The sequence below is a fragment of the Oreochromis aureus genome, linkage group 15 (genome assembly GCF_013358895.1).
Source record: "Oreochromis aureus strain Israel breed Guangdong linkage group 15, ZZ_aureus, whole genome shotgun sequence".
Taxonomy (NCBI): Eukaryota; Metazoa; Chordata; class Actinopteri; order Cichliformes; family Cichlidae; genus Oreochromis; species Oreochromis aureus.
This window is the reverse complement of record NC_052956.1, coordinates 275,420-301,159: the sequence shown is the minus strand read 5'-3', so window position 1 is coordinate 301,159 and position 25,740 is coordinate 275,420. Positions and strand designations below refer to the sequence as shown.

At 42.8% G+C, this 25,740-nt stretch overlaps 1 protein-coding gene across 8 annotated transcripts in view; it reads left to right on the top strand.

The window, feature by feature from the left end:
• Nucleotides 1–25,740, top strand: part of disp1 (dispatched homolog 1 (Drosophila)) — a 114,903-nt gene that overhangs the window by 80,615 nt on the left and 8,548 nt on the right. For all 8 annotated transcript variants that reach the window (XM_039598813.1, XM_039598816.1, XM_031734163.2 and 5 more), the window contains 3 exons: nt 16,749–16,778; nt 17,137–17,260; nt 18,397–18,524. In XM_039598813.1, coding sequence (XP_039454747.1) covers nt 16,749–16,778; nt 17,137–17,260; nt 18,397–18,524 — 282 coding nt within the window. The remainder of the gene's footprint in view (nt 1–16,748; nt 16,779–17,136; nt 17,261–18,396; nt 18,525–25,740) is intronic.

Here is a 25,740-nt window from a genome sequence, read left to right as displayed (position 1 = left end):
CAGTTCATTTTAATCCTCTCTTTAAAGAATTTAAAGAATTTTACCATATTTAAATTATCAAAAAACCCCAATCGTCATAAAATCATACTAAAACCCATTTCAAATTAAACAAATTAAACCTTAAATCCCTCTCTTTTTTGACACATCTCATGTGGCAAAAAACTCAACATGCTCCACCCAAGCTTAACAAATCAAAAGGAAAAAAGGTTAGTCATTTCATTTCTCAGAACAGCTCAGCAATTCTCCTCTCCGGTGTTTTGCTCCAGCCCTGAAAACCTGTGTTTAAGGAACAAAATCAATTCAATCATCATGTCAAATCTCCTTCAACTCGTTGCTCCATGCAAGGTCTGGATCCTTGGAACTTCCTGGAAACAAAACCTGTGCCTTACATTTCATACTCAACTCTCCCTTTATGATCTAGTCTGTGTCATGACACAAAATAAACTTAATCAGAACAGTTATTAATCATGTGTTACCTCCGTTAATGGTAACTTGAGTTACATCAAACAATGTTTCCCTTTTAGCATTTTATAATGTAATAATATGGTCTAACCCAAATCAACAAAGCAGAAATTCACCCAAAGGAACATCAGCATCCCCAGATTTAAGTCTTCCACTTCTCCTGTTTGTCAACCTTTTATTTATTTCCCCCCTTGGTCCAACCACTCACATTCACTCCCATGCATTCACACATGATATTTTTTGCTGATCTGCAGCCTTCTGCGCGTCATCAGATGCTCCACATCAGCAAAATGAGCTCAATCATTCGTTTTATTTCGTTTTCCTGTTTAGGAAAATAGTTCTCTATACTTTTGACTGGATTGAATCGATACAATCCATTTTTAGACAGAGACTTGCCGCCAATCAGTCTCTGATTGTAATCAATTATAATTCTGTAAAGCCCACCTGATTTTCGTACTTGGTAATTTTGTCAACGCCGTCCGTTCGCTGTCTTCCAGGCCTGCTTAGAACAAAAATGAAAAAAGAGAGCTGATTATTAGCTCATCAAAGTACAAAACAAAATCACCTGACAGGTTTTTTCCTGAGTGCACTACTACAAAAAATTTTTGGGGCCCCTCTCAGACATATCCATGTCTTAATTAAACACCCTCTCTGGAAATAAAACAACAGCCTCAAAAATCTGAAACAATCTTAAATTTCACCCGTTCAACACACCGAAAACCTCGTCAAAAGATCAAAGACCGTTTGCACAATGTCACCCTTCCTCACTTTGCCATATGTTTTCATTCAGCACAAGATAAAAACCAATTTCAACCACATATCATCCTTAAATTATAAATTTCCTGTCCAAATCTGCCCCTCTGAACAGACCTGACCACCGTAATCAAATATCCTGATACTTTACCATTATATATTTCTCCCAATACTCTTCAACAGCCCCGATCTCTCTTGAACTGAAAGCCTCCGACACACACACACACAGGAAGTGTCTTTGTCACTCACTCACTCCAGCTAATTTGCATAAACCCACAGCTCAACAGCCAACTTAACAAGAGGAATACATGTTTAAACCTTATCACATTATTGAATTATTTTCATTTTCTTTCTATACTAATCACTTACTTTGATAAATCAGTGCAAGAGCACTCCTAAGTAATTACTCCTCTTTTGTTTTCGTTTTTTTTTCCATAACTCACTCCCTTGTCATACAGCTTCGTTTGAGTTATTCCACAACTCTATTTTATCCAAGTGTGTTTTAAGTGTATTTTCTTCAACATTCACACCATTTTAACCCTCATGAAATTAGCAGGCTGATTTAATTACGTATGTTTGTGTTCTTAGCCAGGTTTTAAATCATTATCTGTTCATTAATCTTCATGAGCTTGTCTCTGTAAGGTTAGTGCATTTTCTGTTTGTATGTGTGATTCTTATAAATGTTTCTTTATGATCTTTGTGATCTTGTAAATGTTTCTTTTGCAGTGTTTCAAACTCCTTTGACAGGGTGTATTTTCTCTCTCTGGTTCATCACTGGTCCTTGTTAATGACATTTCCCCTTCGTCTGTGCCCAGTGGCCTTACCTGTTAAATCCCGTCTCCTCCAGTGACTCCAAGGTCACTCCGGGACTTAGGTTCGAGCAATCGTGACTGCGCCTTGCCTTAGGTTGTCCCAGGGTTTCGAGGTGGGATCTTACCCGTCATGGGCTGTCCAGCCTTCCATGCCCGCCTACTACAGGAGCCAACTGGGCAAGAGTGTTATCAGACCTAGGGGACACACTGGTTCTGGAAATTAAAGGAGTGTAAACTGCTTTCTTTATTAAACTTTCCAACAATAATTTCACATGTAACAGTTTGTGTACGTGAATTTTCAATTCATTAATGTAATTGTTAGTTCCTGTATTTATTTCTCTCGGTCTGTCTCTTTTCTAAAACCTGTAATTAATATAATTTTATTACTTTATTACTTTTTCTTAAAACATGCATCCGCTTCATCTTCTTAGAATTTAACTCTGTCTATTTCTCTGGGTGCTCCCCTGACATCATCAGTCACACACACCTTCCTCTCACACACACTTTTAAATATTCTAACCTCTTTCAGACGCCATGACTCGTCTCACACACTGCCTTCTCTCTCTCAAACTTCCATTTTCCACTCACTCAGACAAATCATGCAGAGTCACTCAAATCAAATACTGACAGCATTCACACGGTTAAAATCACACAACATACGCTTTCATACGAGTATTTTGGACATGCCTTCCTTGATCCGAAAGAGCAAGTCAAAAGAAAAAAGAAAAAGAAAACTGAAACCTCTCATCGTCTCGCAGCTTCTCCCCACACACACATAACTGAAAATAAAACACACCAACATTTATGGCTCACGAAATATACATCTATCAAAATTCAGTCATTTCCTATGCATCCACACTAATATATTCACACTGTATTTACCCTCTCATAATAAGCAAAACCAACCTCTTATATACAGGCATTTAGCAAAAAGCTCAGTCCTCTCGAAAACTGAAACCACCCTCTCTGCGCGTCACTGCTGCTCATTTGCATTTACACACACAATCAGTGCACATCCGGCTGTGCATGACTGACACAGAGACTGATCCTACTCATAGATCTCATATTTTATATTACAGACGTCTTATTAATTACAACTGCACAGATTTTTTAGGCCTTGTCGCTCCTACAAATTTCGAAAATTTTCCATAACCGACTCGAACGGGCAAACCTCAGGTTTTTTGCAATCAATTCACCAGACCAGACTCGAACTGCTCTGTCCAGATTTCTAGCCCTAACTTAATTTACCGGTAGCCAAAAAAGCGCAAGAATAGGGGACTTGAACCCCTAGCAATTTCGGAGTTTCCCAACCTCTCCCCCGCTGTCGACGGTACTATCCCTACTGTCCAGTAGGTCTAAGATCAGCGTCCTGTCTTAGCGCAAGCGTTACCAAGGAGAAAATGCGCTTCTTAACAGACGCCGCTGTCGTTCTAGAAAAATTTACAATAATTTGAAACAACAATCCAAGCCCAAAACAGGATTAAGATTGAGGCAGGTCTACCTTTGTGGACATAGGGGACTTGAACCCACGAGATGACCATCACAAGATAGACCCAATGTCCAGCGGGACTTGAACCCACAGAAATGACCAATTTCCCTACTTTCTACATTTCTTTGGGACTTGAACCCATTACTTTTACTTATCACTTATCATTACTTCATCCAGCATGCTCATGAAATTCCCATCAAACTCAAAACAGACCTTCACCAGTAATTACAGTGACCAGGCTTTTAATTTGACATGCCCAATGTGACACCTTTTGGAAATATATTTCAACAGGCAGTGTCTTACCTTTAATGCCCCGGGGAATGCCTACTCACTTTCACCACTGATTACCGTCTGCCCGTCCAATTACCACGGACCCCGGATCTCACCAAAACCCCAACATTATTCCCTCTCTCTCACCGGAACGAGCCCCCAAATGTTGGGGTTCAATGTTGAGAGAAGAATCCATAAAAACCACAGATCCAGGCGTGTGCAATTTAGACGGCATTTTAATGAACACATGTGTGAGTTCAACAACCCAATCAGTGTTGAACTGAACTTACAATCATGAGACAAGGTTTTATATGGGTACAATAACAAAGCCCCCCTCTTTTACAAAAATAGACAATAGTACAGCTTACGTCAATCCAAACCACAAAATGTTCCATGACCTTTAACATTGCTCTAAAAACATTGTCTTGGTCGGTGCTTCCCTCTTCGCTGTCGCTTGTCGGGTGCACTTCCTCTAAGTACTTGACACACTTCTGCATTTCTGCCCTACCAAAATAGACCTGTTATGGTGTGTGTGTGAGTGCGTACACGTGCGAGGGCGCGTGCATGCTGTGTACGGCGTACGTGTCATGACCTCTCACTATTTGTCTGTCTGTACGTGCATCTGCTTTTCTGAACCTTAGTTGACCTTAACTTAAGCAACTTGAATTTTCCCCTATCAGTGATTCCTATAGATGTACTCTACTGAATTAATGTTTTGATCAAAAGCCTCTACTAAAAGCTTAAATCAAAGATAAATGCATACTAACTCTTTGGCTCTTCGGCTTGCACTCGCTCTGCTTTTGGTTTCACTTCTGCAAAACATGCTCTGCAGACGCGTTTCGTTTCCTGTCTCATTTTGGCACAGAGAGTATTTTCCTGTCTCTGCCCTCTACACAGAGATCATAAAAGCATTAATAACTTTTAAATTATAGATTCAACTCAACCCTTTAAAATGGTTCTTCTTTGGACCTGTAATAAAGACTAATATAATACCAATATATTTGAACATCTGAATGCATCTGAATGCAACATCACATGAAATGGTAATGATGATTATAAAATAGCAGCAAATAATAGCAATAAAATATTTCTATTCCCCACAGTTGTTTTTCTAGCAGTAAGGCTAGCTAGCAAACCTAAAGTTAGCCAGCTAGCTAATAAAATAATGTGGAAGAGCCGAGGTCATGTACAGTGTGTTTGGGCTCATCCTCTCAAGACAATATTTTCCCGTGTTGGGTCACTTGCAGCAGTTCTTTCATCTTCTCATTTTTCATCCATGAAATCAAAAGTAAGATTCAGATGTTCTGTTGATGCTGTCAACAGGGGGGGTCATAAATGCAAACCTACTTTAACTGACTGCTAAACTTGAGGGACAGTCTTACCTTGCCTAAAGGAAAGCATAACTGACCTTCCCACTAGAAGGTAGAGGCCATCTTTCCAGGTGAAATATTAAATATATTTGCGACAGCCTGAATGATCTTTTCTGGCACTCATGTCTGTCGTGTCCAAATATGACAATGTGTGAGGTTACTAATTATATACGAATAATTTCTATTATTTCAAACAATATCAATGCAGCCTAGAGCTAGGATTACACTTTAGACCCTGCACGTAGCTAATCACACAGGGGTCCAATTTCATTGCATGTAACGTGGTTGTGTGACATTGTATGTGACGAATAAAGGGGCTGACTGAGGTCTTTCCCTGTCAAATATTAGACTACTTTAGGGCAGCACAAATCAAAACCTTGGTGGACATGTGTAACCAGGTCTGCACAGCACAATGGAAGTAGCTGGAATGCCAAATATCAGCTCATATTCACCTACAGGCAATAATAAGAACCACACAGCTTCATGAATCCAAGCCCTGGGGCCTGTTCTTCGTACCTCGCTAAGTAAGTTAGCCGGATTTGAATGTTGACGATTTCGCGTGATCTTGGATCGTTCGGTTCTCCGAAGCTCATCCGGTACTTTCTGTCATAGCAACAGATCCGTAAGCGTAAACCTGCTCGGGAGCAGGTTTACTTTATGTAAACAGGATTAGATCGCGGCCACTCAGGTATGTCCGCTGCAGTTATATGAAAGCAAGAGCGATATGTCGCCACTGTTTTTCCATAAATAAATATTAGCAATGTAACTAAAGATAATGCAGCATTTGATTCTTTTATTGATTCCATACAGATACATACAGGTCATTTCCGAAAAAAAGGGAAATGTACTATTAATCATTCTATTTCATGTAGTAGATCATGTCAGATGTAATTCATATTTTAGGGTAGTAATAGTAAATTACTACGTGCAATCAAGATGAGAGACCACGACTATAAAAGCGAAGGTGGATTTGGGAAGTCTGTCGCAGCCATGTCCTGTCCGTTTGTACGCGAGCAAGGAAGGTGCAAGATTGATAAGGAGAGTTTACAGAATTTAGCGTATATTGCGGGATAGACAGGATCCTTTAGCTCAGCGCGACGGTGTGCTCATAGAGAGATATTGATTCTCCCGTGAGGGTATTATTTACTTAACACACTCTCTCTCTCTCACTCACTCACTCACTCACTCACTCTCTCTCTCTCTCTCTCTCTCACTCACTCACTCACTCACTCACTCACTCACTCACTCACTCACTCACACTCTCTCTCTCTCTCTCTCTCTCTCTGTATATATATATATATATATATATATCTCCCAACTTACTGTGCATGCTTCAGTCACCCCTTGCATGGGAACAGGTAAAAGTGATGGAGTGTTATGTCAAACTACACACAAAAAAAACCCACAATGTCAATAAATGTCACAGTACAAAAAGGGTGTGACGAGGGGTGCAGGACCACCACCTGTCTTTATTTGCTCTGCCCTTTTCTTGGTTGCTGTTATAAACAAACAAACAGATTATTCCAGGGTCTCTTGTCATAGACTAAAAGCAATATAAGTGATAAATATTACCATTCTGTGGAATATTCTTATATTTCACTTTTACTTGTTCCCATGTTCTAGTGGGTCCTGTTGTGGCTCTAATGTGAAAGAGGATATGATGTAATATAATATGTGGTATAATATAATATCACATGATATAATGTAATATCATGGATCACTTACGAGTTTAATTTGTCAGCAACTTTCTGCCAGCCCTCTCTCCTTGCTTTTGCAGCCTTTGCAGTGTTCCCCTGCGTTTTAATTAAACTCTGAAACTCCTGATATCCCTCAATCAAGAGTTCTTGGTCTGCTGCCGTCAAATACTGAGCGCGCTCCTTCGACATCTTCGCCGACCAATCACAGGGTTGCCGATCAATGTTTCTACTATCGATGCGTAGCCCCTTTTAAGCCACCCAGTGATCTCAGATTACTTCATCCAGCTATACTAATCGTCAACAACAGGTGTGTTCGGAGAACCGGATTAGCGAGCTCAAAGTTAGCGCGATGATTTGATCTTGGATGTAGTAAGCGAGGTACGAAGAACGGGCCCCTGGACTGGACCGCTACAAACATCTCTTAGGGTTCAATGTGGTCAGAGAAAACCTAACCAGGGAAAGTCTGATACGGTGGAGATCGTACCACCCTGAATTCATCGCAAATAAAACTGATAGTCGATTTGAGAAATGGGAAGATGCAGGTTTGATTAAATAGTTTATTTACTTGATGGGACTGCTTTAAAATGCTTTGAAGATTTGAATGAACAAAGACTGACAAATGAAGACAAATTGGACATCATATGGATCTTTAAAAAGAAAGATCTGTTCCTGGTGTTTTAAATGTTTTCCCATTGGCATATAAATCAGTTCCTGGAATTAGATACCTTTCTAAAATATACAAAGGGTTGAAAGGGAAAAATACACAGTGTGTATAAAGGAAAAACTGGGAAAAGGAAGGAAATTTCAAAATGGAACTGGAAACGTGGGAAAACATATCCAAGTACTTCCTCTCTGTCCTGGAAAGTTTGGATGGAAGAACCTGGTTTTTCAGAACTCCAGTGCAGTGTGAGTTTATCCACAGGGAACTAACTTGCTGGAGATCCTGTGTTTGGGGGGGGAATGCAAACCATTTCCACATTTTCGGTCGTGCCCACGGATCCTCCGGTACCGGACAGACGCACGCATGACATTAGAAAAAGCAAATCCATTATCATTCAAAACCTTAAATTTAGGTCTTTGTCTTCAGGCTCTACCAGAGTCCTGGGAGCAGGACAGACATCTTCATTCCAGAGCCAGTCTCCCAGTTCGGGGGTCATAACCTCAGGTGTTCCTGTTACCACGGCAACCACTGTTGCCTTCACCATATCGTCTCTCAGCTCTTGACATTTCTTAAGCTTCTTGTTTTCCTTCTTCCTGATGTTGCTCACACACCCACACAAATATCTATGTATACATTTACAGAGAAAAGAGAGAACACTGTGTACGAGTATACATACCAGATGTGTTGATTTAGACTCTTGTTTTTTTCCTTCATAATAAAGTGTGTTTGAAACAGCCAGGCAACACCCATGTGGAGATGAACAGCCCGTTTCTTGCTTCTGTTTCCTCTCCTGCATTTTTGAACTTTTGCTTGGAATTTTCCAGACTCCCTCTCTGCGTCGCAACACTCTCCTAATGTGAATGCACACTCGCACACATACAGTGTCTCTGTGTGTGAGGGAGCTCAAGGAACAGAGTTAATACGTTTCCAAGAATCACCTTTGGCCAGTGTAAAATAGAGCTAACGAACACGACTAGAGCACTTGTTTGCCACATTGCACGTCCCTGTGTTTCCCAACAACACGAGATATTGCAGCAAAGCTCCAGAAGAGCAAAACCCCCCCAAACCCTACCAGACAACGGTTAGGATATGATGAAGCGAGAAGAGTGATTGATGGAGACAGGAATGCTTGAGAGGAGGCACTCAAACAAATGGCGACCCTGGAGCTATCGTGTCCTCAGACGGCCTGGGACACAAAAGGATGGCGACAAAAGCACAGGGGAAACTAGACTGATGGTGCGGTGAGGTAATGATGGAAGAGGGAGAGCAGTGCAGAGTGAAAAATGAACCTCCAGAAAAAAAGAATCTTGACATCGCCCTTTTTTCTTTCACTACCTTGTCTGCTAATGAATGAGATCAAAGAAGGTCAAAGCAAAGCTGCAGGCGGTGTCTGAGGCAGCACAAGATCACATCTCAGGGGTGGTGGAGGAATTGGCGTAGGTAAGATTCAATGTCAGAGCGATTCACATGGGTCATTAAGGTGGGCCTGTTTCTCCAACCTCCAGCTCTGCATCATTCTGAATGATCTTACTCTGAGCCGTGGTTCTCCTCCTCACTTCACTTTGTTTTCAGTCTGTTTTGTTCTTACTGGCTGCAGCTGATGGATCCAAACGTAGAGCATGAGACGTTCTTGGATTACTTTTACATTTATCTCATTATTTTAAATGTTGGCATCTTAAAAAGTGTGCACATAACAAGAAATAAGGAAAACCATAATCGGTCCCTTGTAATGTGCGTTTCTAATTACTTAATATAATATGGTAAATGGCCTGTATTTATATAGCGCCTTAACAGTCCCTAAGGACCCTAAAGCGCTTTACATATCCAGTCATCCACCCATTCACACACACATTCACACACTGGTGATGGCAAGCTACATTGTAGCCACAGCCACCCTGGGTCGCACTGACAGAGGCGAGGCTGCCGGACACTGGCGCCACCGGGCCCTCTGACCACCACCAGTAGGCAACGGGTGAAGTGTCTTGCCCAAGGACACAACGACCGAGACTGTCCAAGCCGGGGCTCGAACCGGCAGCCTTCCGATTACAAGGCGAACTCCCAACTCTTGAGCCACGATCGCCCCAATATACTTGGAAAACCAGTGTAGTAAACTAGCCGTGCTGCCAGGTATCGATGCCGCGGTCAGATTTGAGTCTTTACATCAGCAGCCATAGTATAATGAGATGCTGAACTGCATTGCCTTTGCTTAGACCTACACCCCTGTCGTCTCTTTCCTGTTAAGGTTCTTGGTTTAAACTAGTCTTTCTATTAAACGACGGCAGATTAATGACTCGTATTTGCTTTAAAAATCCTCTCCTCACTGTGGAGGAGAGGCTTCGGGATTTTCTTTGAAATGACTAGTTCTGTAGTTTATCTAGCTTGTGCTTGCACAGCGACCAAGTGTTTTGATAAAGATTCGTTATAATTTTCATTTCTCATGTTTGCACCCCCCCACGGCCTACTCTTTGAGTGAGAAGCTGGAGGATCAGCAGTTTCTGGTGGGAAGCATTGGTTCCACCTCTGGAGGTCTAATAGGAAAACCTGCTGCTCTCACTGACCACACAGACCCTCTCAGCTGCTTACAACTGAGCGGTGTAAAGTTTGGCAGGTTGGGAAGGATTTGTGGATTCAAACTGTCAGATTCCTGCTGGCACTGCCCTCCAGCTATTGACAGGTTTTGCTTTTTATTAGAAAGAATACGAATGACAATAATGATGTAGTATATGAAGTTCTGTGCAACAGACAGGCCTGTGTGCATCTCCGGGTGTGTGGCTTCCCTTCATTGGCTTCCTGTTAAATCCAGAATTGAATTCAAAATCCTGCTCCTCACATACAAGGTCTTAAATAATCAGGCCCCATCTTATCTTAATGACCTTGTAGTACCATATCACCCTATTAGAGCACTTCGCTCTCACACTGCAGGCTTACTTGTTGTTCCTAGAGTATTTAAAAGTAGAATGGGAGGCAGAGCCTTCAGTTTTCAGGCCCCTCTTCTGTGGAACCAGCTTCCAGTTTGGATTCAGGAGACAGACACTATCTCTACTTTCAAGATTAGGCTTCAAACTTTCCTTTTGCTAAAGCATATAGTTAGGGCTGGACCAGGTGACCCTGAATCCTCCCTTAGTTATGCTGCAATAGACGTGCTGCTGCGGGGATTCCCATGATGCATTGAGTTTTTCCTTTCCAGCCACTCACTATGTGTTAATAGACCTCTCTGCATCGAATCATATCTGTTATTAATTTCTGTCCCTCTTCCACAGCATGTCTTTCATCCTGTTTTCCTTCTTCACCCCAACCAATCACAGCAGATGGCCCCGCCCCTCCCTGAGCCTGGTTCTGCCGGAGGTTTCTTCCTGTTAAAAGGGAGTTTTTCCTTCCCACTGTCGCCAAAGTGCTTGCTCATAGGGGGTCATATGATATGATTGTTGGGGTTTTCTCTGTATTTATTATTGTGCGATCTATTGTACAATATAAAGCGCCTTGAGGCGACTTTTGTTGTGATTTGGCGCTATATAAATAAAATTGAATTGAATTGAATTGAAAGTGATAAGAACGAGGCGAGGAGCAGCCACAATAAAGACGTCGCACTGACTGACAGCTTAACTACAGCCACAGTGCTTAAATCCCACATGTATGCTTGGAATTTTTGTGCACCCGTATTTCACCTCCAGGAATTCAAGGGAATGGCAGGTGCAGCCAGAAAAGGCCACGCTCACCAGTGGAAGCAGTCATCCTGCATCCACACATCCAGATGTGAACACGGACGTCTGCTTAAAGTCCTCAAGATCAGAAGCAATAAGAGGGCAACAATTAAACCCACTACCCACACCACCAGAAACCATTTAACTGAAAAAAAACATCAAAACTTATGTAGATGTTTTGAAAGTGTAACATTCAGAAATGTCTGGCACTAACTACTCCACCAGGGCTGTTGGGATCACGACCACTGCCATCTACTCACCGCTAACACTGTTATGCTGCTGGAGCCCAGGCGCCTGCAGTAGCTGTTGGTAAAAAGGTCACCTGCTCAACCAGGTGAACTACAGCAGCACCCAGTCTGTTCATATTTTGAGTACCAAGTGAATACTGCATATTTGGCTTTTTACAATTCTGAAGCCAAAATGACGATGCAAACTGGTTCCATCGAGCTATTTCAGCGTGTTAGCCGCGTCGCCTGTTATGTGTCACATCAGTTTTTTCTCTGGATAAATATTCAGAGCCTCTGTGCTAAAACAACAACTTTATCTCAAAAACATTTGAACATTTCCCTGACACAAACGTATGAATGTGTAAGTTAAGATTAAAATGCATTTTTTCATTTATTTACTTGACTAAATAATTTTTGCTCAAATTCCCAGTGTGATCTTTAGTTGGCTTATACGCAAAACCTCTTACTGGGACCGTTTCATTCCGTGCAGGAATACACACTGTGTTGGGGAAAAGAGGGAATTACAGTCTGATGTGTCAGTGTTGAAATTATTGTCTGGAAAATGAAGAATGGAAAATGTGCTGCAAAATCCTGCTGCCTGCAAACCGAACGCATCAATAAAATGTTATATTTTCAACTGTATCATCACAAATATTATTTCAAATTTCTTGGAATATCGCAGTGTGATTTCTAGGCTGTATCGCCCACCCCTATTGGCTCATACATCTGTTTTGTTCTGTTATTGTTTCAGGCACTCAAAACATAAACAGATTTCCCAAACATTTATGTAAATATTTACCTACTCGTTTATGCTTTGTGTAACTCTGTTATGCTCAGCTGGCTGTTGTGGATGTGCCAAATCCACAGCAATGTTTCCAGACATGTGTTGCCAACGGGCCACGGGTATCGTAGAGTGTCCTCCGGTGGATAAAACCCTCACAACATGGTTGAAGGATGTTTCTTCCGTCTCTCTTTTTTGTTTACTGACCATCATTACTGACCCCAGAGTGGTGGCTGCCCACTGCTTCACTCAGTGAATGGGTTAGATGCAGAGAGGAATTCCCCACGGGGATCAATAAAGTATGGTAAATGGTAAATGGCCTGCATTTGTATAGCGCTTTACTTAGTCCCTATGGACCCCAAAGTGCTTTACACTACATACAAAGTATACATTATTATTATTATCATCATCATCATCATCATCATCATGAGATGTAAGTGCGTCCATAACGGCACTTGTACTGTGGTTGCTGCACTTTTTCCTCCCATCATGTCTGGTTGCATTTCCACCATGCGATGATGAGACGAGGGTGTCCCCGACTGACCTCAGTCTAAACTTTGTTTAAACAGCTCAGGCCTGTTTCTGTGTTTATTGGAGGCCTGTTAGAAACACGATGCCCAATGAATCACAGTGTGTTACCACTGACGCTAACTGATGCCTTTTTTTCTCCTTGCTTTCTTATCTGTCTGTCTGCCTATCTTTGCAGACGTAAAAGCAATGTGTCCACTTTATAGCACACAGTTGGCTGCTCTTGTTTGGTATTTCTTTAATGTACGTGAGTAATAGCTTTACAAGTGTTTACAGTCTTGGACTTTATTATCTGTTTACTGCAACACTGCTGGGCTAATTTCCACACTCGCTCATTTCTGAGCTTTCTAAAAGCTGGACTTTAGTGTTTGCATATAAATACAGGCTGACTTAAAGCGCTGATTTCCACTCATTACAATTATTTATCTGTCACAAAGTTTCCATTCCTTACGCCCTTTGAGCTTCGTATCCCTTTACAGTTGTGTTAATGTAATCCAAGGCTTGACACAGTATTCTTCTTTAGGCTGAGTTATCGGGCACAGTGTGGTATTTTTCTGCCCAGCTAGTCTCATGATGTCATTCGAGTGGGAGCGCTGGTAGCCGGGGCCTATTTCACGGCTAGGTCGAGCCTCTAATTGAGTGCAGCGTTTCAGCGAGGCACTAATCAGCGCAGGGCGGGCCCAGCAGCCTGATGGCTGACACTAATTGTTCCTGCGCCGACTTGAAGGCCTTGTTTGTGAAATATTTAGCTGCCCGTCTGCCTCTGAACTCTTAACCCCTGCAGCTTTACTTATTATTTTGCTAGTTCCTGTCCAGTTGTAAAATGCAGCAAGCTTGAGCACAAATGTCAACAACAGCAGTGCACAAACATGGCCCTTAGAGCTTAAAACCAGCAATCGCCTCACATCTGTTACAGTGCGCTCCAAGATCTCCATTTTGGATGAATCCCAAAAGATTTTGCTCCTCCTCGCACGATTGTCTGCTTCCGTCTGGGATGAGCCAGAGCCGTGGTGTGTAGAAAGCCGACCCTCGGTCCCCAGCTGCTTCTCTGTTCCTCTGTCAGCGCTGCGCTGAGTGAGCGGCGGGCCGTCTGTGTTTACCTTATTAATTAGCCCAGTGATCCAGAAACACTCTCCCTCTGGTAAATAGAATAACAGTGAAAGGTTACACGGGCGGAGGACAGGGAAAAGGAAAATGAGAGAGCAGGCAGCAAGCAAAGGAAGAAAGGGAAGGCGGTGTGGTCAGGAGGGACCAGAGAGTCGTGAAGGAAACCTGATGTCGCAGGTCAAAGGATTTAGGGTGGTGTTTGTTCATTTTACAGATTGCAGTTCTTGAGATCATGTTGACCCCAGCTTGCTAGTTTCAGTTTTATAACAATGGCATAAATTATTGCTGTGAACTGCATAGATCAAGAATCCATCATCTCTTGTCTTCTTTAAAAGCATCCAGGTATGCTGTGCAGCTTTCCAATTGGCTGAAATTGCGGGCCAAAATTCAAAACAGACCATTAAGTAGACAAATAGACAGCCTGACAGCGCTTTTATGAATCTGCTCCAAGTGTTTCCAATAGCTCGACTCCTCCATTTTGGGCCATATCTGTGTCCTGGGGTCTGCAGTTCAAGGCCATACATGGAAAGCCAAGAGACGGCGCTCAGTGAAATGAATTACATTAGCAATACAGAGTTTTCTCTTGGCTGCGCGTTCAAAGAAGGGCTGGGGAAACGTGGCTTTCATTAGGCACTGCTGGTTTAAACCAGGTTAGAGGTCACTTTGAAAGCTGAAGGGGAAAAAGTCTAAACGGTGACTAATAATACGAGAGCGAAGAGCAAAGGGAGGAAAACGCATTTTAATTTGATCAATTAAAATGAACTCATTTAAAGTCATTGCTTCAAATGGCTTAATGCCATGAAAACACTCAGGTCCATCTGTGTAACTTTTTCCTGGTTAACACTATTGTGACACAGGCAGTAGATCCGGTGAGGCCTTGCTGGATTGGACCTCTTCCAACTCATCCGTGCTCGATCCGTTTGGGATTTGAGGAGTTTAGAGGCCGGCTCGATGCCGTGGGCTCTGTGTGGTGCTGTTTGCAGCGAGCCCGGAGCATTGGAGCACAACACTGCATTGTAACATTTCTTTCCCCAGAGGAGCGTGAGTGATGGCCTGTTTGCGTCTGTGCATATCTGTGTTGGCAAACTGTGCTCTCAACTTGTGCCACTTGACATTTGGCTGTCATATAAAAAGGCCCGGCGGGACTTTAAAGGGGATTTACAACCTCCTTACAACCCTGTGGAGTAAAATTCCTCGCTGGTCCCTCTAGTTCATTTGTGCTTCCCATTATGACTTATCTGACTTTGATGGGGGGGGGCAGACACCCTGCTTCGCCCATGTGGCTGTGTTGCTAAAATCAGAGTGCTGTCAACCTGATTAGCTGCACAAGAAGGTGACCTCAGAACTCACTTCCTGTTTCTTTGTACCATTAGAGAAGTAAAGTAGGGCCACTTAGCTTCCAGTAAAGATGTGAGTCTATGATGCACTAAAAATGTATTTACAATCCTTTAAGCTTAAGGCTGTTAAAGCCCTGCATTGATCTTTCCAGAGACTTTTCTGGCAGAAGGGGTAACCCAGTCCTTCTGGCCTCCAATAAGGACTCTGCTCATTGATGTAGTCACAGTCCTGACACTCTCCTCTTGACTTGTCCTCATTTTAACTTGTGGCTGAATGTGCCTTCATTTGGCATCAGTGTGCAATCAACAGCTCTTTTAAAACGACTGATTAACGTGTTTTTGGGTAATATCGGTATTGGCCTTCTTATCGAATATCGACGTCTGCAAGTGTCAGCCATGTTGAATATCTGCTGAAACCAGCTCTAATAAGGCGTTTACCTGTATCAGTTCACTTGTTTATGTCATGTGATTCATTTATTTATTGAGTGTTCAGAAATGCAGACTTTCTGTTCTGTTTGACAGTTTTTAGTCACTCAGCTGTGTATGTTCATCCAAAAAAACCAAAACTCTGCAATGACCGTTTTTAACTGCAAAGCTTCAGTTTAGTTTTTTTGGGAAGCTAAAATCTCCAACTCTGGGCGTTCCGTGTGTTTTCTCCACACAGACCCGTGTCTGTCTCCCGTGAACCCCTTTAGCCTTGATCATTAATCTCCTGTAGCCCCACTGTGATCAGGTGGTCGTATCTGATTCTGCCACTTCCTCTTCCCTTCCACGCGGCGCGTTTGCTGCTTCTCCGGCATACCGGACGCTCCCCCCACCGCTCCCAGGAGGAGCTGACGAGAATTCCAGATAGATCCCGAGCAGCTGAAGGCCTCGAATGTGTCTGTGGGTGTGTTTGGGTCAGCCACCAACAGGAAGCCTGATTTCACAATGTGATAACATGTCTTTGTGTGCAAGTGCAAGTTGTAATCCGAGACTTCCCGCTGTATCGGCGAGGGCCTGGTGTGTGTGTTGGAGCGCTTATTTATCGAGCACATGGCACACTAGGCTTCACTTGGCTTCAATGAAATTTAAAAAATGCTGTTTAGCAGGAACATTTGAGGCTTTATTAGCTTCATGCTGACATCCGTTTGTTTCAGGATCAGTCAGAAATCCTTCAGGATCATTTTGAGCCCAGCACGAATTTTGAGGCTGGCGTCGGCCTGCAGTTTAGGCGCTGGTACCTCGCTCGAGTCGTTAGATGCCGGCGTGTGGCTCGTGTATATTAGAAAGCAAAGCCCTGTAAGCTTGTCTGTCAAATCAGAACAAAGTTTAAAAAAGGAGCAGAGAATTATGAGACGTTCAGCACAAAGTGGTTTGGATAGCCATGTCAGCTTTAATGTCTTCAGCGGTCCAATATCCACGCTGCGCGCTCCTGCTGGAAAAAGAAAAGCAGCAGATGATGAAGAAAAGATGTCCACTCTTTCTCAAGTCTCCTCAAATATGTTTTTGATTGGTTATTGCTTTGACTTCAAAATATAAACCTGATATATCTCCCTCTCTTTGATTTTCAGCCCTTCGAGGCCTTTTCGATTTCCCAGAAGGTAAGACCTGCCAGAAACGCTCAAACTTCTCCTCCTTTCTTTATTTCTGTCATGCATCCATCACAGCTCTACTGGAGCCATCATTCCTTTGTAGTGAGTCACGACTTATTGATGGGAGCTTCATTTATCCTGTAGTAACTAGCAACTTGGATGTCCTCATTTATCCATTAACCTACAGTAAAATCTGACTCTTAAAGAAAAGACATGTTTTCGTTTTCGCCGTTTGTTCTCTGAGTGATTAATTTGATGCTTTTTCTTGTTTCTCCTTCTCTGTATGTAATCAGAAGCACATGCTGTTTGAAGTCAACTGTCACAGGACATCTTGTCATCAACTTTTGCGTTTGTGTCTTTTTCACAGCTATGCTGAGCTAATAGCTGATTGGCCAGTGGTGGTGCTGGGTGTGTGCACGGTGCTTATTGTGATCTGTGCCCTGGTGGGCATACTGGTGCCTGACCTGCCGGATTTCTCTGACCCACTGCTCGTGAGTACACTACTCATTGATCTCCTTTGTAGATGAGGGTAGTCGTCCTCTTTTCAGTGTGTAGTACTGTATTTCCCGCACTATAAGGCACACTTAAAATCCTTTAATTTTCTCAAAAATCGACAGTGAGCCTTATAATCGGGTGTGTATGAATTCTGGTTGTGCTTACAGAGCTCCAACCGATTTTATGTGGTACACGGCGCTCAAAAATCTGTCCAAAAATGCTTCAGTACGACTCTGGTAAGCTACAAAGCCGCACCGCTTGATGGATTGTTGGAGCATTACGGCTGCCGTAGTCAGCAGCCTCGCGGAGTAATCTGGGTCCTAAACTCCATCTGCTTCAGGTCCCAAAGGCAAACGAACACTGCAGCATCACTGAGAGTTACAAACTGTCTAAATTCTTTCATCTTTAATAAAATGATCAGCGTTGCTGCTTTACCAGGTGTAACAATTAAGTTTAACATCCATGAAAACAGGATTTATGAAGTTTAACAGAGTTAGAAGTTAGCAGGAAGTTAGCTCGCTAGTTTCCACCTAAACATGATATAGCATGTTGTGACTGAGAGATTTCTGAAACATTCAAACGTACAGCTCTGCTATCACTTCCAACATAAATGAAGACAAAAAACTAAACAGCAGTGACGTTTGTAGGGTTACTGAAGTTGGGCTAGCTGCTATATAATGATGTGCTACCTGATCGCTAGCAACGCAGCTATGTTAGCATAACATGAACACAGTGAAGCTGGAGGATGAACGCTAACTTTTTTACACTGGATAAAAGTTAACGTGAGGGTTCCCGATGGTTAGGGACAAATGCAATCGCATGGCAGGATGCTGTAAACGGACCAAACTTCAGTCAGGAGAACAACTGAGATAATCCATCCACAATAAGAGGTTAGTCATTAATATACTGCAACAACATGGGAACAGAGCAGCTGCCAGAGAAGTCAACATTAATGAATCAATGGTACGGAAGTGGAGGAAGCACTTCAAATCACTAAAAATGTGTGTCTGGCTTAAACGATGAGAACTGTGTAATAATAAAATGATCAGTTTGCCTTAATACAACACATTTCTATAAGCATAATCAAGTCAATTCCTGCTGTTTTATTTTTGATGTCTTTTTTTCTTACAAGGGCTTCGAGCCACGAGGAACAGCCATTGGCCAGCGACTAGTCACATGGAACAATATGGTGAAGAACACGGGCTATAAAGCCACACTGGCCAACTATCCATTCAAATATGCAGATGAGCAGGCCAAAATGTGAGTTTATGCTCATCTTTCATCCTGAGATGCTTTCTGAAGCTCTGTGCAGGAACATGTGAGAGCTAGTTTGTGACCAGGAGATTTAGGTGTTGTGTTAAGCTAATCTGTCTGAAAAAAAAAGAAGCTGCTAATAAAGTCTGTAGAGTTTCTTTCTGTCTGCTCATCAAGCCGTCTGAAAGGCGATTGGCATTAAAGCTCTCATCGGTGGTTTCATCTGCAGATGTTTGCTTTAGCAGAAGAAAACAAAGATTTGTTGAACAAGTGTCGCTGCAGGAAGGCAAATCTCACATTCACATGTTAAATAATTGTCGTAACCCTTAGTCCACGCTAAAATGTGCAGTCTGCCAATTGATTACATGGCTGCAATGGGCAGCAAACTCTGAAAAACACACAACAGTATTTTGTTCACTTGTCTGTGTAAAATCACCTTCGAACACCTACAAGTTTTATCACAATGCAACTGCGAGTCTTCTCACTGAGTCTTCAGCACTCTCATTGTCACATCGTTGCGTCCCATCGACTTCAGTGTTTACTTTAAGATTATGGTTTGGACTTTTCAAGCCCTGCATGGACGAGCAGCAGCGTACCTCAGTAAACTTTGACAGCAGGTCCCTGCTGCATCATACAAGCTTTTCTGGCTTCCTCCTCAGACCTTGGACCATTAGTTATAGTTTTCCAGTCAGACCTTTTACTTCTTTTTGCCTCAGCAGTGCAGGATTCTGTCCACTTCACCTTCAGGTTAACAGATTTCCTTATAAAGGGAAATAGGAGTGTGAAGGTATGCAGATTGCAGGGAGCGATTTAGAATGAGTCTGATTTACAAACGTGGCGTTTGGCTGGTGCATAAATCTGATGTTATGTGCAGGTTAAGATGGTTTCCACGTGCACATTAAATGAGGGCCATTAACTGCAAGCATTTGCGTCAGAGTATTAAGTCATTCTTACTTTAGATTTATAAATGGATATACATTAGTTAATAATCTGTTCAACTCTTAGAGGACCCTTAAAATTCTTGATGCATTTTACCCTAATGACAAAAAAGTCATCTTCCCAAAAATGTTTTCCACTTTAAATGACTCAGTCTTTTAATTCTACTTCAGTCTGAAACATACATATCAAAAATGAGTTCAATTTAATTGTATGTTTTGGATTTTAAACCTTCCAGTTCAGGTGGACACACTGTGGTCTTCGCATGTAATCTATTCAATTCAATTCAATTCAATTCAATTCAATTTTATTTATATAGCGCCAAATCACAACAAAAGTCGCCTCAAGGCGCTTTATATTGTACAGTAGATAGCACAATAATAAATACAGAGAAAAACCCAACAATCATATGACCCCCTATGAGCAAGCACTTTGGCGAAAGTGGGAAGGAAAAACTCCCTTTTAACAGGAAGAAACCTCCAGCAGAACCAGGCTCAGGGAGGGGCGGCCATCTGCTGCGACCGGTTGGGGTGAAAGAAGGAAAACAGGATGAAAGACATGCTGTGGAAGAAAGACAGAGATTAATAACAGATATGATTCGATGCAGAGAGGTCTATTAGCACATAGTGAGTGAGAAAGGTGACTGGAAGGGAAAAACTCAATGCATCATGGGAATCCCCGGCAGCCTCACGTCTATTGCAGCATAACTAAGGGAGGATTCAGGGTCACCTGGTCCAGCCCTAACTATATGCTTTAGCAAAAGGAAAGTTTGAAGCCTAATCTTAAAAGTAGAGATAGTGTCTGTCTCCTGAATCCAAACTGGAAGTTGGTTCCACAGAAGAGGGGCCTGAAAACTGAAGGCTCTGCCTCCCATTCTACTTTTAAATACTCTAGGAACAACAAGTAGGCCTGCAGTGCAAGAGCGAAGTGCTCTAATAGGGTGATATGGTACTACAAGGTCATTAAGATAAGATGGGGCCTGATTATTTAAGACCTTGTATGTGAGGAGCAGGATTTTGAATTCAATTCTGGATTTAACAGGAAGCCAATGAAGGAAGCCAAAACAGGAGAAATATGCTCTCTTTTCTAGTCCCTGTCAGTACCCTTGCTGCAGCATTTTGGATCAGCTGAAGGCTTTTCAGCGAGTTTTTAGGACATCCTGATAATAAAGAATTACAGTAGTCCAGCCTGGAAGTAATAAATGCATGAACTAGTTTTTCAGCATCACTCTGAGACAGGATATTTCTAATTTTAGAGATGTTGCGCAAAATGGAAGAAAGCAGTCTTACATATTTGTTTAATATGTGCATTGAAGGACATGTCCTGGTCAAAAATGACTCAAGGTTTCTCACAGCATTACTGGAGGCCAAGGTAATGCCATCCGGAGTAAGAATCTGCTTAGATACCATATTTCTAAGATTTTCAGGGCCGAGTACAATAACCTCAGTTTGATCTGAATTAAGAAGCAGAAAGTTAGCGGCCATCCAGGTCTTTATGTCTTTAAGACATTCCTGCAGTTTAACTAATTGGTCTGTGATACCTGGCTTCATGGATAGATAGAGCTGCGTGTCATCTGCATAGCAGTGAAAATTTATGCTATGTCTTCTAATGATGCTGCCTAAGGAAGCATGTATAATGTAAATAGAATTGGTCCTAGCACTGAACCCTGTGGAACTCCATAATTGACCTTAGTGTGAAGAGGACTCTCCATTTACTTGTACAAATTGGAGTCTATTAGATAGATATGATACAAACCACTGCAGTGCAGTACCTGTAATACCTACAGCATGTTCTAATCGCTCTAATAGGATATTATGATCAACAGTATCAAACACAGCACTGAGGTCTAGCAGGACAAGCACAGAGATGAGTCCACTGTCAGAGGCCATAAGAAGATCATTTGTAACCTTCACTAAAGCTGTTTCTGTGCTGTGCTGAGCTCTGAAACCTGACTGAAACTCTTCAAATAAGCCATTCCTCTGCAGATGATCTGTTAGCTGTTTGACAACTACTCTTTCAAGGATGTTTGATATGAAAGGAAGGTTGGAGATTGGCCTATAATTAGCTAAGACAGCTGGGTCTAGAGATGCTTTTTAAGTAAAGGTTTAACTACAGCCACCTTGAAGGCCTGTGGTACATAGCCGATTATTAGAGATAGGTTGATCATATTTAAGATTGAAGCATTAATTAATGGCAGGACTTCTTTGAGCAGTTTTGTAGGAATGGGGTCTAAAAGACACGTTGATGGTTTGGAGGAAGTAATTATTGAAGTTAACTCAGAAAGATCAATTGGAGAAAAAGAGTCTAACTTAACATTGATGGTACTAAAAGTAGCTGTAGATAATATTACATCTGTGGGATGATTATTGGTAATTTTTCTCTAATGATAAAAATTTTATTTGTGAAGAAGTTCATGAAGTCATTACTAGTTAACGTTGAAGGGATGGTTGGCTCAGTAGAGCTCTGACTGTTTGTCAGCCTGGCTACAGTGCTGAAGAGAAACCTGGGGTTGTTCTTATTTTCTTCAATCAGTGACGAATAGTAAGATGTTCTGGCTTTATGGAGGGCTTTCTTATAAAGCAGCAAACTATTTCTCCAGGCTAAATGATGATCCTCTAAATTTGTGACACGCCATTTCCTCTCCAGCTTACGAGTTATCTGCTTTAGGCTACGTGTTTGAGAATTATACCACGGAGTCAGGGACTTTGGATTTGAGGCCTTAGTTTTCACAGGAGCTACAGTATCCAGAGTCGTATTTGTAGTGAGGAGGTAAAATTATTAACAAGATAATCGACCTCTGTTGGAGTAGCGTTCAGATAGCTGCTCTGCTCTATGTTGGTACAGGGCATTGAAGATGATAACAGTGGGTGGATTATATTCTTAAACTTAGTTACAGCACTTTCAGAAAGACATCTACTGTGATAAAGTCTACTCTCCACTGCTGTGTAATCAATTATTGTAAATGTAAATGTTATCAGGAAATGATCAGACAGCAGAGGGTTTTCAGGAAACACTGTTAAATGTTCAGTTTCTATGCCATATGTTAAAACAAGATCTAGAGTGTGATTAAAGTGGTGGGTGGGTTCTTTTACATTTTGAGAGAAGCCAATTGAGTCTAATAACAGATTAAATGCGATGTTGAGGCTGTCATTCTTAGTATCTACATGGATGTTAAAATCACCCAAAATAATTATTTTATCTGAGCTGAGCACTAAATCAGATAAAAAGTCTGAGAAATCAGAGAGAAACTCTGTGTAAGGCCCAGGTGGACGATAGATGATAACAAGTAAGACTGGTTTCTGAGTTTTACAGCTGGGGTGGACGAGGCTAAGCATCAGGCTTTCAAATGAATTAAAAGTCTGTCTTGGTCTTTCGTTAATTAATAGGCTGGTGTGAAAAATTGCTGCCACACCGCCCCTCGGCCTGTGCTTCGAGATTTCTGGTAGTTAGAATGACTCGGGGTGTTGATTCATTTAAACTAACATAATCATCCTGCTGCAACCAGGTTTCTGTAAGGCAGAGTAAATCGATTTGTTGATCAATTATTAAGTCATGTACTAACAGAGACTTGGAGGAGAGAGACCTAATATTTAATAATCCACATTTCACTGTTTTACTCTTTGGTTCAGATGTGGATACTGTATTGTTCTTTCTTTGTGATTTTTATGTTTAAGTTGTTTATTGCTGGTTTTTGGTTTGTTTTTGTCTTTTGGGAGCTGACACAGTCTCAATGGAGATGGGTTTTTGGGGGTAGCAGGAGGAGAGAAGCTGCAGAGAGGCGTGTAAGACTGCAACTCTGCTTCCTGGTCCCAACTCTGGATAGTCATATTTTGAGGGGTTTAATAAATTTGTCCATATTTCTAGAAATGAGAGCTGCTCCATCCAAAGTGGGATGGATGCCGTCTCTCCTAACAAGACCAGGTTTCCTCCAGAAGGTTTGCCAATTATCTATGAAGCCCACATCGTTTCTGGGACACCACTCAGACAGCCAGCAATTTAAGGAGAACATGCGGCTAAACATGAAACACACATGTGCAATAGCTGCACTGCCCTGCAGCAGCACCCTGCACATCTAAGTTTTCTGTGTCCACATTTTGCCATTGAGGGTCTCTTTGTCACGTTTGCCACGGCCACAATTAGCTGCAGGATTTCCTCCATAGCGTGTAGGTCGAGGGATCAGACCTCTGGCTGCTGGAACATAGCAGAGCATTGCAGACCACATTCTGGTCTTTGTAGGAGACCAGAATATGGAAATGGAAAAGTCCATCCTGCTGCTCCTTTATCCCTCTGAAAAGGGTGCAGAGAGAGCTGAGGGGACTGATAAGGAATGGGAAGGACAGCTACAGGCAGAAGATGGAGAACCAGCTTCAGCAAAATAATGTTGGTGAAGTCTGGAGAGGCCTCAGAACCATCTCAGGCCACAAACATCAGAACTCTCTGCCTGGGAGGGATGTGAGGTGGGCAAATGAACTGAATCATTTCTTCAACAGATTTGATTCAGCCATGAGGCAGTCTCCAACATCGGCTGCAGACTCACCCACCCCCACTGCTGCTGTTCCACCTCTGACACCTCAGACACTTCACACCTCCCCCTGCTCACCCCTCCCCACCCCCAACAACAGCATCCAATACACACTCAACACAAGGCTCCAGCCTGTCTCTCTCAACCACCCAGGTTAGGAGGAAACTGAGGAGGATTAGTGGCAAGAAGGCAGCGGGTCCAGATGGCATCAGCTCGAGGGTCATCAGGTCCTGCACGGACCAACTGTGTGGTGTGATGGAGCACCTCTTCAACCTGAGCCTGAGGCTGGGACGAGTCCCACAGCTCTGGAAAACCTCCTGTGTTGTACCAGTGCCAAAGACTTCACGCCCCAAGGACCTCAACAGCTACAGGCCGGTGGCTCTGACATCCCACCTGATGAAGACCCTGGAGCGGTTGGTCCTGGCTCAGCTTCAGCGCCTGGTGAGTTCATCACTGGACCCACTTCAGTTTGCCTACCAGCCTGGCATTGGAGTGGATGATGCCGTCATTCACCTCCTACATCGTTCCCTCGCTCACCTGGAGACCGCTGGGAGCACTGTGAGAATCATGTTCTTTGATTTCTCCAGTGCCTTCAACACTATTCTTCCCTCGGTTCTGAAGGACAAGCTGGAGAACTCAGGAGTGGACCATCACCTCACTACCTGGATTTTGGACTACCTCACCGACCGACCACAGTATGTGAGGACTCAGGGCTGTGTGTCGGACAGGGTCGCCTGCAGTGCGGGGGCCCACAGAGAACGGTTCTGGCTCCGTTCCTCTTCACCATCTACACTGCAGACTTCTCCCACAACTCCACCCAGTGCTTCCTGCAGAAGTTCTCTGATGACTCTGCAATAGTCGGCCTCATCACTGATGGGGACGACAAGGAGTACAGAGGACTGACCCAAGACTTTGTGGACTGGTGCCAGCTGAACTACCTCCAGATCAACGCCAGTAAAACCAAGGAGCTGGTGGTAGACTTCCGCAGGCACAAACATCCTCCACTGCAACCACTGAACATCCAAGGTATGGACATTGAGGCTGTGGACAGCTACAGGTACCTTGGTGTTCATCTGAACAACAAACTGGACTGGACTCATAATTCAGACGCCCTCTACAGGAAAGGGCAGAGCAGGCTGTACCTGCTGCGGAGACTCAGGTCGCTTTGGGTGTGGAGGGCCCACTCCTGAAGAGCTTCTATGACTCTGTGGTGGCCTCAGCCATCTTTTATGGTGTGGTCTGCTGGGGCGGCAGCATCTCTGCTGGGGACAGGAAGAGACTGAACAGGCTGATCCGAAGGGCCAGCTCTGTTCTAGGATGCCCTCTGGACCCATTGGAGGTGGTGAGTGACAGGAGAATGGTGGCTAAACTGTCATCCCTGTTGGACAACATCTCCCACCCCATGCATGAGACTGTGACAGCACTGAGCAGCTCCTTCAGTGGGAGACTGCGGCACCCACGGTGTGGGACGGAGAGATTTCGCAGGTCTTTCCTCCCCACTGCTGTCAGACTCCACAACAAAGACTTTAACTGATCAAACACACACATCCACAAATGTGCAATAACACTAATGTGCAATAATCTTTTCTGGCATCGTTGTATTTTTACTCAGTTGTATAAAGCATTTGTATTCTATTTTTATCTTATTGTATATTTTATTCTATTTTATTCTACTGTATATAGTATTTTATTTTATTCTGTTCTGTACAGTTGTGTACTGTATTTATTCTTATTTTATTTTATTCTAATTTTTGCTTCATAACT